The sequence below is a fragment of the Amblyraja radiata genome, chromosome 14 (genome assembly GCF_010909765.2).
Source record: "Amblyraja radiata isolate CabotCenter1 chromosome 14, sAmbRad1.1.pri, whole genome shotgun sequence".
Classification (NCBI taxonomy): Eukaryota; Metazoa; Chordata; class Chondrichthyes; order Rajiformes; family Rajidae; genus Amblyraja; species Amblyraja radiata.
In genome coordinates this window covers 21,992,513-22,007,096 of record NC_045969.1, presented here as the reverse complement: position 1 = coordinate 22,007,096, position 14,584 = coordinate 21,992,513, and the positions used below count along the sequence as shown (strand labels likewise).

The 14,584-nt window shown below is 40.0% G+C and overlaps 1 protein-coding gene across 2 annotated transcripts in view; it reads left to right on the top strand.

Moving 5' to 3' along the window:
- LOC116980492 (ribosomal protein S6 kinase alpha-3) overlaps nt 1-14,584 on the top strand; it is a 73,355-nt gene that overhangs the window by 35,299 nt on the left and 23,472 nt on the right. For both annotated transcript variants that reach the window (XM_033032769.1, XM_033032770.1), the window contains 9 exons: nt 3,011-3,117; nt 3,283-3,320; nt 4,413-4,555; nt 6,353-6,423; nt 6,540-6,628; nt 7,934-7,998; nt 8,186-8,288; nt 8,602-8,723; nt 14,203-14,325. In XM_033032769.1, the coding sequence (XP_032888660.1) occupies nt 3,011-3,117; nt 3,283-3,320; nt 4,413-4,555; nt 6,353-6,423; nt 6,540-6,628; nt 7,934-7,998; nt 8,186-8,288; nt 8,602-8,723; nt 14,203-14,325 (861 nt within the window). The remainder of the gene's footprint in view (nt 1-3,010; nt 3,118-3,282; nt 3,321-4,412; nt 4,556-6,352; nt 6,424-6,539; nt 6,629-7,933; nt 7,999-8,185; nt 8,289-8,601; nt 8,724-14,202; nt 14,326-14,584) is intronic.

The window sequence follows — 14,584 nt, the reverse complement described above, 5'->3', positions numbered from 1 at the left end:
TATCTCCTAACCAAATTTGTAATGTATATGACCGACTGTAGAAGTAAAACCTGGATAAATCCAACATATAGTTGTGAATGTTGCTTATTAAATAACTACAGTACTGATACCCCATATTAAGAGCATTGATTTGCCGTTAAAATGAATTCTGTAATAACGTGTCAACGGTAGCAGTGACAATCGAACACTGCGGTTTTAATGTTTCACGTGTTCACAATTTAATTAATCCATCTTTATGGACTAAAACAAATAATAACATTGCGAATTAAAATACATTTGATTGCATTCCGTTATCAAACATAGCCAATGTTCGCTCTGAACACATTTCCAACACAATAGGGTCAGGGAGGGGGAGGGGTGGGGGTTGAATCAGTGCGGGTGGATAGATGGCCGGGGATGGGGGGTTGAGAAGGCAATTGGTGCGGAATGGATGGATTGAGGCAGGTGAATTAGTACGTGTTGGTTGGAGTATGTAAAATTGTGAGGGGAGAGCACGGGGGGGTGTCAGTGGTGTTGATTGGGGGGTTCAGTACGGGATGGATGGGGGGGTCAATACAGGATGAATGGGGGGGGTCAGTATAGGATGGATGGTGGTAGATAAAAATGCTGGAGGAACTCAGCGGGTGAGGCAGCGAAGGAAATAGGCAACGTTTCGGGTCGAGACTTTTCTTCAGACTGTTCTCCCCATTCTTCTTGAAGGGGGGGATCAGTACAGGATGGATGGGGGGGGGGGGTTCAGTACAGTGTGGACCGGAGGGTCTGTGCAGGATGAATGGGGGGATCAGTACAGGATGAATGAGGGGATCAGTACAGGATGAATGAGGGGATCAGTATAGGATGAATGAGGGGATCAGTATAGGATGGATGAGGAGAGCAGTACAGGGTGAATGAGGGGAGCAGTACAGGGTGAATGGGGGAGTAGTGCAGGATGAACGGAGGAGAAGTGCAGGATGGATGGGAAGGGGAGTAAGTACAGGATGAATTGTGGGACCAGTGTAGGATGGATGGGTGGGCGGCAGGAGAATCAATGCGAGGTGGATAGGGTGATCAGTGCAGGATGAATAGATGGGGAGGGAGCATAGGGGATGTCAGTGAGGATTGAATAGAGGGCGGAATGGGGATCGGTGCGGGGTGGAGAGGAGGGGCCCCAGGATAAGGGGGCGGGGGTGTGGGCGTACAAGAGAGGGGGGGGGGGGGTGAGGTGGGGAGGAAGGAAGGAAGGTCAGTGCTCCTCGGACAACATCGCCCCGCTGCCTTGACTGTCCCTGTCCGCCGCCAAAGGGGGAGGCGGTTGGGATCTCCTCTCCACCGGCTCCCCTCCTCCGCCAGCCAACAGAAAGGTGCGGTGCCGAGCGGTGCAGCTCAAAGATCCTATAACTATATTCTGACGGCGGAAGGAGGCCTTCCCCTCCCTCCCTCCCTCGGCGTGCGGGAGGGTCTGTTTTGAAAGCGCCATTGGCGGAGTGGCAGGCAGCAGCCGCTATCAGGGCGGGGTACGGGAGGAGGAGATGGAGCCGCTGCTGCCGCTATGCGGGGTCCGTTATTCGCTCCGACCCTTCGTCACCAAGCACCTAATGTCTTTGCCCCGCAATACAGCCGCTGCCAACACGAAACGTCACGTTCCTTTTCTCCAGAGATGCTGCCTGACCCGCGGAGTTACTCCATTTTTTTTGTATCTATCTTCGGTATAAACCAGTAGCTGCAGTGCCAAGCCAGGCAAAATGACTGTGTTTAGGTTGCCCGGCGGCACTTTGGGTGGTCAATGGCACCCGGGCAACCGTTAATTTCGAGCCCTGCCACAGCTGTGCTTCTGTGCCCGCAGGTGTTATAAGCACCATTCTCAAGTCTCTGTCTGCTAAGTCTTTGCAGGTGAACAAGACCGTTCATATATGGGTTGTGTTTCAAAGTTTGACCTTTATAAATCACATAACGATCCTTTCTCGGCACATCTGTCGAAACCCAGATCTGTGACGTGTAATCTAAATACTTAATTACTCGTTTGCCTGCATCCTCCATCCACCTAAACGTCAGATCATCCCAAGCTGTTTTCCATACTTGCTTTATCTTATTCAGAGATTTGCCACAACTTTCTGCCCTGCTGCTATTTTGGTTCATAGACCTCTAAAACAAAACTCTAACCTTCCCTTCGATTGCAACTCTTTCTTTTCCCTCCTTGGTCTGGTTCTCATTTCATCTCGGACTGTTTAGAACTTTGTTTTGTACCCAGGTTTCAGTCCAATTAAGGGCCTGTCCCACTTCGGGTATTTTTTAAGTGACTACAGGTGACTAGGCTGTCGCCACATGGTTGCCGGGGTGTCACCTGTATGGTCGTGAATAGTCTCCTCAGTCGCTCAGAGTCGTATCGTCTTTCTGGTCGCCACTGAATTTTCAACATGTTCAAAGATTTTCGGTGACAGTAGGTTGAAGCCAATGTAGCTTGATATCTCCTGACGTAGGTGCTGTCATAGGTTGGCGGCAGTGCTGACTGTGGTGAATTCCATTGGCGACTACCTACGTCAACCTGCAACAGGTACCGGCGACTGAGTTGTCCTCAGTTGTCACCGACAGTGTCATAGCTTCTTGTAACTTGTTGCGGGTGGACGTAGATTGACTTCGGTTGTCGTAGGTTGTCGTCTGTGTGGTCGTAGGTTGTTGTAGATGTGGTCGTAGGTGGACGTACTAATGGGCTGCTTGCGCAGCTTGACGTTGACTAGGTGGTAGGTTGTTGTAGCTTGTTGTAGACATTGTCGTAGGAGGTCCAGTTGCCGTTTTTTCAGCGACCTGCTACGACTATGACAGTCGTCTAAAAAATCACTTAAGTGGGACTCTGGTGCCTAGAGTGACAGACTATTTCATCAGTGTATTAAATGCCATTTGAGACGGTTAAGATTAAATAAAACTCCAATCAAAGAATTTGTTAGCTTTTTCCTAAAGATGTGTTGCATTTTAGATTTACTCAATGTATGGTCAACTTTAATTTGTTCTTCTGCATGTTATTTCTGTTCTCAAGGTCATGTTCACTGAGGAAGATGTTAAGTTTTACCTTGCAGAATTGGCACTTGCTTTGGATCATCTTCATGGTCTGGGAATTATCTACAGAGATCTAAAGCCAGAAAAGTAAGCTGTTTCTATTTATTAGCCTTTTTTTCTGTGTGCTCAACAGATTATCTATTTTGTTTTTTGCACGATTGATTATAATTAGTGCGGTGTGTAAATTTTACTGAAATTAACCTATTTTTGATTAATTCATGGAATTATATATGATTTTTTTTTTCCTTTCAGTATTTTGCTGGATGAGGAGGGCCATATTAAATTGACAGGTGAGTAATTTCTTTAGTTTTGCTGATTTTTATTCATAAAAGGTCAATGATTGGAAACAACATAAAACGTACTGTTCTTGCTATTCGTGATGGAGGCACAGACTTCCTGCAAACAAAGAAAAAATATCAATAAAGTTACTGATAATGGCACTTGGGCCACCATGACATATTGATCAAAAGGTCTGTGGGGAGTTATTGTCCCTTCTCTACCTTGTTAGTATCTGTGCATTTAGGTGCATTCTCTGGCATGCTGTCTGCCAGTCCCTCCACTGGAACCATCTTTAGGGTATCGTCAAACTCAGCACCCTCCAATTCTTTTTCTCCATAGAATGTCTACAATATGTGTATGTATGAATAATATGTGTGGGTGGGGGGATTTGTTCCTACAATTTTTTGCCTCTCAACATGAATGCATGGTCTACAGGTGAGGGAATTCTGATTGTAGGCAGAATTCCTTAACTCGAAATGGATATGGCATTGATTAAATATAGTTGTACATGTTAATGGAAGAGATGACTTTGTTAATTTTCAAAAACAAATCCTTAAAGTGATTTCCTGCTGTGAACCTTGGTAAACTAGTTCAATTCTGTTTAATTTTTCACAAATTCCACGAGATCAAACGTTTTGGTGGTGATTTGTGAATTCCTGTTCATGATTTTGCTTACCAAATCTGCTGTAAAGGCAGCAAATACAACTATACCCAAACTATATATTCTTGATTTTTTATTTTTCAAGGTTAAAAAATCTCAGACATGCAGTTTGATCATTATCAATTTAGAAAATAAGTTTAGATAATAAGTTCTTTGTAAATCAGTTGCACAACTTAATCTGGGATTTGTTCTTAAAATCTATAACTAGAAATTCAATGGAAGGACAGCCATCACACTTGAGACAATTCTTTACATTTGCGGAAAAATTTCTGCCACCTTTTTCAAGAGCTGCAATCAACAAAATACTGTGTTTCAGTGTTAATGTCAAATAGTTAATTAGCCTGAATTTGCGACATTTCTTGATTTCAAAGTATCAGTAGTATACAAGTGTTGTACACCAGATGAATGGCATGAATTCTAAAATAAACTCTTTTACACTTAGATTTTGGTTTGAGCAAAGAGTCTATCGATCATGAGAAGAAAGCCTATTCATTTTGTGGCACTGTGGAGTACATGGCACCAGAGGTTGTCAACCGGCGAGGTCATACTCAGAGTGCTGACTGGTGGTCTTTTGGTGTTCTCATGGTAAGCTTTGATCACATTGGACCATTTTCCACACAGAAACCGTCTTAATACCTAATTGGCATTTACTCAATCTCCCAGACTTTAAAAAAAAAATGTTTATCTTTTTGTACATTTGAGGACCGTTGAACACTGGTAGCTTTTGAATTATCAGTCCCAAATGTTCTCACATAAATGTTCTAAATAAATCTCATTTGAAAGCAATACTTCTGAGATACTAATCACCATTAATCCTGTTGCATGCTGTGGATTTTACATCCATGTTTCTTATTCTACCACCTTTTGTCAGCTTGTAACTCTTCTATGCTGGAGCTTGGTCAGGATAACATTTAATAAAGTTTTCGGTAATTTATTTGAATTTCAAGTGTTATTTTTAATGAATAAGGTTGTTGAGAATTTTTTTCCATTCCCATTTTGTATTTTTTCAGTTGGGTCTTGGGGATTTGTGTAGTTTATAGAACTCCAATTTATGTCCCATAGTAAAGTTGTTTTTTGGAAACACGATAGTAAAGGCTTTGGATGACATTACACCATGTTTTACTTTCATAAATGATTTTCTTTCATTAGATGAGTGTATTAGTTAATGCAAGTGGCTAAATACATGATTCCTCAGTCATACAGCACGGAAATGAGCCCTTCCATGGCAAATAAGATCCCCCATCTAAGCTACTTTTGGGCATTTGCATGCATTTGGCCCACATCCCTCTAAACCTTTCCTATCCATGCACTTGTCCAAGTGTCTTTCAAATACTGTTATAGTATCAGCCTTAACTACTACGATAGCCCGTTCGATATACCTACCGCTCTCCGAGTGAAAAGGTTATGTATCCTACAGGTTAGTATTAAATCTTTCCCCTCTCACCTTTAAAATATGTCCTCTTGTTTTTCATTCCCCTACCCTGGGCAATAGACTCTGTGCATTCACCTTTTCTATCAGCCTCCTGCACTCCAAGATCACCCCTCAGCCTCCATCCTGCACTCCAAGATCACCCCTCAGCTTCCTGCAATCCTGCTCCATGTTGAGATCATGAGTGCCGCGTCAGCAGCATTTGCTAATTAAGTTTGGGACTTCCGTGTATTCTTGTGCCAAAACTTACTGGCATCTCTGGAGAAATTCCAACAAAATCTGGGTCAATGGACTACATATACTTAATTAAAATTAAAAATTTCAACAAGAGGTATATTTTACAGAATTAAGTTACTGTTTACTTGTATCCAATTTGTTAGCCTGATCAGATCCTATCTATATTCTTTGAGGCATTCAAATGTTGCACCAATTGCTTCTGGGATATTTCAGGATTGAGAAAAAGAGTTGTGCAGTGCATATTATTTTTTGGCCTTTTAAAATAAAATCACTTGTTCCAGGGAGTACTTTGAAAAACCTTGACAGTGATTCTTTTATTAAACGGTTTAATTTGCATTTCTGTGGGAATGCTTCAATTAGAAGTAATAATATGAATTTATTAGGTTTATTCCAAACTAAAATTTATACCAATGTGGCATGAAGTAACAGTGCTATTCATAGCCACACTGGAGATTGTGTCATTTGTGTTAATCATACATAGCAGTTCCACAATTGACATAATTAATATAGTATTTTCCTCAATTTTCTTACTCCTTTACTGGAGAAAGCTGTTGTAGTCATTGACATTAGTTCAGTTTCTTCAATTCTTTGCTACGTAAATTAAATTTGTTTACTGGGACCATAAAGTATGTTCTCCTTTGGTCATATGACACCTTGTAATAAATGTTTTGTATTTAAAAATTGTGCCATAGTAAACTTTGTTCTCTCTCTCCTAGTTTGAAATGCTTACAGGTACCTTGCCCTTTCAAGGGAAGGATAGAAAAGAAACCATGACAATGATCCTAAAGTAAGTTCTTTTAAAGTATTTTGGTCTTGTAAATTATGTGATTTTTACGGTCAAAAATTGTTCTTGCGTCCATTTCTTCAAAATAAGGATTCTTATTTCTTGTATGTTTATTGCAGAGCAAAATTGGGAATGCCACAATTTTTAAGCACGGACTCCCAAAGCCTATTGCGAATGCTTTTCAAACGTAATCCTGGAAACAGACTAGGTATTTATGCAGTTAATATATTTTATTCATAATGAACTGGTAGTGGAAGCAATTCAGGGGCTTATGGAATTCTAAATCACGAGCTGATAATTTGGTCTATCGTGGGCATGAAAAATGTTAGTCCCACTCTCCTGATCTTTGACCATTACCATTCAAATTTCCTTTTTGCTTTGATTAGCGATTCAATTCCTTTTTTTAAAGGTTATGATCGAAGTGCCTCAGGCTCTGTATTCCAGATCATTACTGATGCGAGGAGAATAAAAATGGTTTGTTTGCTGTTAAGTTCTCCACCCCAACTCTCCCAATTTTGGTTTTCAGAGAATTTGGTTTTGGTTTTCAGAGAATTCAGATTTTTCTGCCAGTGGAATTTTTGAATAGTAGTGTAGTGATTCAAATAGTTTTTGAATTGCATTGTACTTTCAAATTGATAAGAAACTTAATAGTTACAGACAAGGAAGGTGTACAGAATGAAGAACTTCTCAAGAACCAGCACAGTTACGGTTGGCCGGCTGTCCTGTGGCTGGTAATATTGCAAAACTGAGCGAGTACTAAACAGTTGGAGCTGCAATCTTTTACTTGAAGCACCAACTGAACTTGTTAGGTTTCTGAAGTGCATATGAAAGCTCTTGTGCTGTTTAGAAGAGCACCAGGGAAATTTCCTTGCTAATGCTCTGAATTTCTGGCAGTATATTTATTTTTACTCACTATTACTAGAAACTGTTTCTCTGGTTAGCATCACGTCTATTTGTGAGCACTTGCTGTACATAATTAAAGCATCACAGTTATTATTGGAACAATGACAGCATCGCAAAGAGAAGTTATTATCTAAAAAGTGATTTGGATGCTCCGCAATGGATGTGAAAGATGATTGCTTTAAATACAAATCTTATTTCTTTAATTTTCTCATAATACTAGGTTGTAAGAATAAAGATTTTGTACAACTATCAGGCAATGGACCAAATTCAAATGCAGAAATTTGGTTGTCTTTTATTTTGTTAGATTATTTGCCCATACCTTTTGCTATAATCATATGCATGGTGATAATACTCACTGTGGTCATTGTATAATAGCAATTAAAGGTCGTCTTATAACATCAATGTCACTTAGTGTTTGATGGTGAGAATGGATGAACATAATCTAATAGAAATTGCTTATTTCTTAATTGTCAGATTAAATATCCTTAATTCTTATCCTTAATCGTCAGATTAAATATTATCTGTATGTTGTTTTCTAATGAAGTATTGAGGAGTTGGCAAGTGATGGAGATGATAAATCATAGTTTGTTTTTTTAAATTCCATCACCAGGAGCAGGTCCAGATGGTGTTGAAGAAATTAAGAGGCATGGTTTCTTTTCCACTATTGATTGGAATGTAAGTAATATTGTACATTGATTATTTTTTTTTTAGATGAATTTACATTTTTCAATTACCTATAAATGTTATATAATTTCCTCCAGTTCATAGTAAACCATAGGTTTTAGCTAATTTTTTCTCATTATTCTACGCAGTTACTCCTCACAATGTTCGTAAATGTTCATTTGTTCACTACTATTTTCAGAAATTGTGCAGGCGGGAAATACAGCCACCTTTCAAACCTGCAATTGGTCGACCAGAGGATACTTTCTATTTTGATCCAGAGTTTACAGCAAAGACACCAAAAGGTAATGAATGTGGAAATTAATTTTACACTTAATTCTTAAAATTTACTGACAGTTCAACTAGTTATGTACTTCTGTTGAAGGACAGACTGCACAAAAAATTGCATATAAAACTTCAATTCTTTGTCATATAGTTGCTTTTCTTCTGATGTGAAAGTGAAATTCAGCTAGAAATAACTGACTCTTTCAAATGGAGAAAAACTTGAGAGTAATTATAAATAGTTCTGCCATGTGATGTATAACAATTTAAATATATTTATACAAACATGTGAATATGGTCTTTTTGAAGTTTCTTGTTGGATGTAATGTTGTATAGATTCCCCTGGTATTCCACCTAGTGCCAATGCTCATCAGCTCTTTCGTGGATTCAGTTTTGTGGCTAATACCTCAGAGGATGAGCCCCAGCCAATGCAAACAGCTGCACGTCCAGTTATACAGGTAATTAAAGTGACAATTACAAGATTTGAACCTTGTGAGAATTACTAATTTGATAAGAAATATCCTTTTACCTGTCAAAAGCATTTGTTTCATTTTACATTCATGTTAAGAAAATGGGTGAAATAGCTCAGTTCAGTCCTGATTGCAGTTCCATGTCAAATTATTTGGGAAAGACTTTGAGAGAAATTGTACTGTGCCCTCCATATTGTTTGGGACAAAGACCTATCGTTATTTAATTGCCTCTGTACTCCACAGTTTGAGTTTTGTAATAGAAAAAAAACACACGTGGTTAAAGTGCATATTGTCAGATTTTATTAAAAGGTATTTTTATACATTTTGGTTTCACCATGTAAAAATTACAGTTGTGTTTATACATAGTTCCCCCCCCCCCCCCCCCCATTTCAGGGCACCATAATGTTTGGGACACGTGGCTTCACAGGTGTTTGTAATTGCTCAGGTGTGTTTAATTGCCTCCTTAATGCAGGTATAAAAGAGCTCTCAGCACCTAGTCTTTCCTCCAGTCTTTCCGTCACCTTTGGAAACTTTTATTGCTGTTTATCAACGAGGGACAAAGTTGCGCCAGTGACAGTCAAAGAAGCCATATGAGACTGAGAAACAAGAGTAAAGCTGTTAGAGACATCAGCCAAACCTTTGGCTTACCAAAATCAACTGTTTGGAACATTATTAAGAAGAAAGAGAGCATTGGTGAGCTTACTAATCGCGAAGGGACTGGCAGGCCAAGGAAGACCTCTACAGCTGAGGACAGAAGAATTATTATAAAGAAAAATCCCCAAACACCTGTCCAACAGATCAGAAACACTCTTCAGGTATGGATTTGTCAATGCCCACTGTCTGCAGAAAACATCATGAATATACAGAAATACAGAGGCTACACTGCAAGATGCAAACCACTGGTTAGCTGTAAAAATAGGATGGCCCGGTTACAGTTTGCTAAGAAGTACTTAAAAGAGCAACCACAGTTCTGGAAAAAGGTCTTGTGGAAAGATGAGACGAAGATTAATTTATATCAGAGTGGTGGCCAGAGCAAAGTATGGAGGAGATCAGGAACTGCCCAAGATCCAATGCCTACCACCTCAACTGTGAAACACGGTGGTGGGGATGTTATGGCCTGGGCATGTATGGCTGCTGAAAGTACTGGCTCACTTATCTTCATTGATGATACAACTGCTGATGGTAGTAGCATAATTAATTCTGAAGTATATAGACCCATCCTATCTGCTCAAATTTAAACAATGCCTCAAAAGTCATTGGCCAGCAGTTAGAAGATGTATCTTTCACACTACAGCGACCATTATCCCAAACATACTGCTAAAGCAACGAAGACGTTTTTCAAAGCTAAAAAATGGTAAATTCTTGAGTGGCCAAGTCAATCACCCGATCTGAACCCAATTGGCATGCCTTTTATATGCTGAAGAGAAAACTGAAGGGTACGATTCCTCAAAACAAACATAAGGAAAAATGTTCCCAATGTAGGGCAAGTCCAGAACCAGGGGCCACAGTCTTAGACTAAAGGGGAGGTCATTTAAGACTGAGGTGGAATTCATGGAATTCCCAGCCACAGAGGGCAGTGGAGGCAAAGTCACTGGATGGATTTAAGAGAGAGTTAGATAGAGCTCTAGGGGCTAGTGGAGTCAAGGGATATGGGGAGAAGGCAGGCATGGGTTATTGATAGGGGACGATCAGCCATGATCACAATGAATGGCGGTGCTGACTCGAAAGGCCGAATGGCCTCCTCCTGCACCTATTTTCTATGTTTCTATAAGTTAAAGATGGCTGTAATACAGGCTTGGCAGAGCATCACCACAGAAGACACCCAGCAACTGGTGATGTCCATGAATCGCAGGCTTCAAGCAGTCATTGCATGCAAAGGATATGCAACAATATACTAAACAAGACTACTTTCATTTACATGGCATTGCTGTGTCCCAAACATAATGGTGCCCTGAAATGGGGGGACTAGGTATAAACATTGCTGTAATTTCTACATGGTGAAACCAAAATGTATAAAAATGGTCTTTATTAAAATCTGACAATGTGCACTTTAACGCATGTGATTTTTTTTTTTTTCTATTACAAATCTCAAATTCTGGAGTACAGAGGCAAATAAATAATTGATGGGTCTTTGACCCAAACATTCACGGTGGCACAGCAGTAGAATTGCTGCCTTACAGCGAATGCAGCACCGGAGAGCCGGGTTCGATCCCGGCCACGGGTGCTGTCTGCACGGAGTTTGTACGTTCTCCCCGTGACCTGTGTGGGTTTTCTAAGAGATCTTCGGTTTCCTCCCACACTCCAAAGACCTTCAGGTATGTAGGTAAATTGGCTTGGCAAATGTAAAAATTGTCCCTAGTGGGTATAGGATAGTGTTAATGTGCGGGGATCGCTGGTCGGCGCGGACTCGGTGGGTCGAAGGGCCTGCTTCCGCGCTGTATCTCTAAACTAAACTAAATTATGGAGGGCACTGTAATAATTATTTTATCTATTTTTATAGCCCGCTGTCTAATAAAGTGTGATTTCAATCACCTTTTAAAAGCAACTAGACTAAGTGGGATCCGTTGGGTCCCATGTTCACACTGGTCCCCCAACGCAATATTCCACCTCTCTACCAATTCCAATATTGGTGGGGGGGGGGGGGCACAGGGACTGGTTTCCAGAGGGCTAGTATGGACATTGTGGGCCGAATGGATTCTTGGGCTGGCAGCTCAGGCCTGGTGGGCTGGCAGCTCAGTCACTCAGGCCTGGTGGGCTGGCACTCAGAAACTACCAGAAATTCTGCCCAAAATAGGTGAGAGACTCTGTGAGAGAGATGGGGGAGAGGGTGGAGAATCAATTTTAGACATTTTTCATCTTTTTCACAGCAATGAAGGAGTAAAGTCTATCCTGGCCTGGGGTGAGGTTTAATACTTACAAGGGGAATACTTACTGATGGTCCGAAGGGACCCCAGGGCTAGTACAGGCCTAATGGGCCGAATGGGCTTTATATTAAAAAAAGATTTTTTTTAAAAACCTGAGTGAAATCTCAGTGAAGGGCATTTTTTCTGGACTTTTCCTGGCCTGGCACGGGCCTTTTGAGCCAAAATGCTCCTCCTGGGCTAATACGGGCATTTTGGGGGAAAGGGACTGGTGGGCCGAAATGAGTGGTTTCAGGCAGGGCAAACAACTCATGTCATTTCATTTCCAATTGCATTGCAGTTTCAAGCACAGGGCAGGCCAAGCCAAACAGCTGATTGCATTTTCACTTCATTTCCATTGCCATTGCACTTTCAAGCACAGGGCAGGCTCAAGCCAAACAGCTCATTGCATTTTCACTATATTTCCATTGCCATTGCAGTTTCAAGCACCTGGCAAGCTCAAGCCAAACAGCTCATTGCATTTTCACTTCATTTCCATTGCCATTGCCGTTTCAAGCACAGGCCAGGCCAAACATCTAATTTCATTTTCATTAAGGGCTAACAAATCATTTATTCAAGTACATTGCATACTCACATTGTTCTGTAGTTTCCCAGCTCAGACAGAGTGGTGACCTCTCCCTCGCCATCTTGCAGACAGACTGAGCCACGGCCACATTTCCGTGTTTTTTAGTCCCCCCCCCCCACCGGAAGGGGCGTGGCCTTCATGGTGGTGATTGACAGGAGAGAGAATCTCAAGATTTTTTTAATACTAAAGTCTTTTATTTTTAATCGATGGGAAAAATCCTCGGGGTCTGCGCAGTGTAGGAGGACTTTGAGTAAAATGGCCAAAAAAATCACAGCCATATATGGTAGCTTTTTTTCTAAAATCAAAGCACAGTGCAAACAGGAAGTGGTCAAGATGAGACTTTTAATTATATAGATTACAAGAGAGCACAGGAAGACTATATTGAAGATAGACGCAAAGTTGGAGTAACTGCAGGTCAGGTCAGGAGAAAAGGACCTTTCATCAGATTATATTGAAACTGTTTTTCAATACACATTAAAGGTGATATATTTATTCCAATATATGGTGCTGAACTAATCTAGAGCTAAAAACCCCAAATCATTATGCCAATTTAAAAAAAAACTGGAACTTTCAACATTTTCTATTTTTAATGTTCATTGATTCTCGGAGCAAAATTAGGCCATTCGCCCCATCAAGTCTTCATTCAATCATGGCTGATCTATCTTTCCCTCTCAACCCCATTTTTCTGCCTTCTTCCCATAACCCGTGACACCCTTGCTAATCAAGAATCTGTGACTCTCCGCCTTAATGTCCATTGGCAGCCATGACAGCCGTCTGTGGCAATGAATTCCACATGCATCACCACCATGAAATGATTTATTAATCACTTCAACAAAGTGAAATAGCCAAGTCCATCCTCTCTTGCTAGGTAGCTGTAAATAGGAAGTTTAAATATTTTAAAGTTGTCTTGATTTTTAACTGCCAGTATAATCTTCATGATTTTTCTAAACTATGGAGAAAATGTTGTATGCTTCCTGTAAAAGCCTTAAAAGTATAGCTTGCATATCCAGTGCACAAAAGGTTTATGGCATGGTACAGATGCTACTCATGTCCAAATACTTGTATTGCAATAACATGATCCCTTCAATATTATTGCCAAAAAAAAGTACTGAATGCATTTGATAATATTCTACTTTTAGAGATCTCATTTCAATATATTGATTTGAACATCACTGAATAAACCAAAAATATTCCAATGGTTAGACAGCATCTCTTGAAAAAGGAAACCTGATTTAATATTTCAGATTCATTCATCAGTGTACAGAGTGATGAAAGTTAATTGACCTGAAATGTTAATTCTTTCTCTCTGCAAAATCTAATGTACTTTTGCCATTTACTGTTTTTTTTTTTGAAAAATTACAGTCCATAATTATTTACTTCTGCCATTAATTAAACCTGCAGATATTAATGTACCTGTCTTTGGTCTTTATCTAATCACCTTGAAATAAAGTAAATTTAGGAACTGAAATAATTCATTTTCAGAAAATGCTGAATTGCTGAAACACTTGCTCTAATTCTTGCGTTCAAGTATTTTTTTCAATCTGTGCAACTGACTAAAAGAAATGCCAGCCTGAGACTCTGCTCGCCTTCGGGCAAATAAATTAAAATAAATTCAAATGGCACTGATTCAGAAAGGAGCAGGGGTCCTTGGCATTCAATCCCATATTTGCTCCTGGATTAGAGCGTTATTGTTTCTTCCGTGTTAATTGAGTAAAGATAGCTAATAACAATAAATGAATAGAGGTGATAAATTTAAAGGATTTATAAAAGACGAGTCAGTGAAACAGTAAGTGGAACATGACGAGGCTAAATAAGTTAAATACATTATATATTTTCAACTGATTTGATAAATTAGCTAAATATTTTTAAGAATGTCAGGACCTCTGTAACATAAGATTTAAATTCCCTAAACATCACAATATAGAAAATAATACTTCAAAATAAGTGTAGACTTGCTTCATGTTTGTATTTTTTTCTACAGTTGCACAGAACCAGTATTCAGTTTGCAGACAATTATGACCTGAAAGAGGACATTGGTGTGGGTTCCTATTCAATCTGCAAACGATGCGTGAACAGATCCACTAACATGGATTATGCGGTTAAGGTAAGTGCCTTTTTTCTTTTTAGTTTTATAATGCAAATGCCTTAATAATGGGACATTGCTTCGGCATCTTAAATGCCATGTTTCAAATGTGGAGGCTTATAAATGGAGATGATATCCAATTTCAGCCAGGCAGGCACTCTAGTCAAAAATGACAATCATTTGAGTTTCAGATGTACCAAGTTTAGGTCAGAACTGTAATAACTCCCCAGTGGGCTTGTGTTTTGCTGAAGGAAGGGGTGGATATTTAGTTTAGCACCTC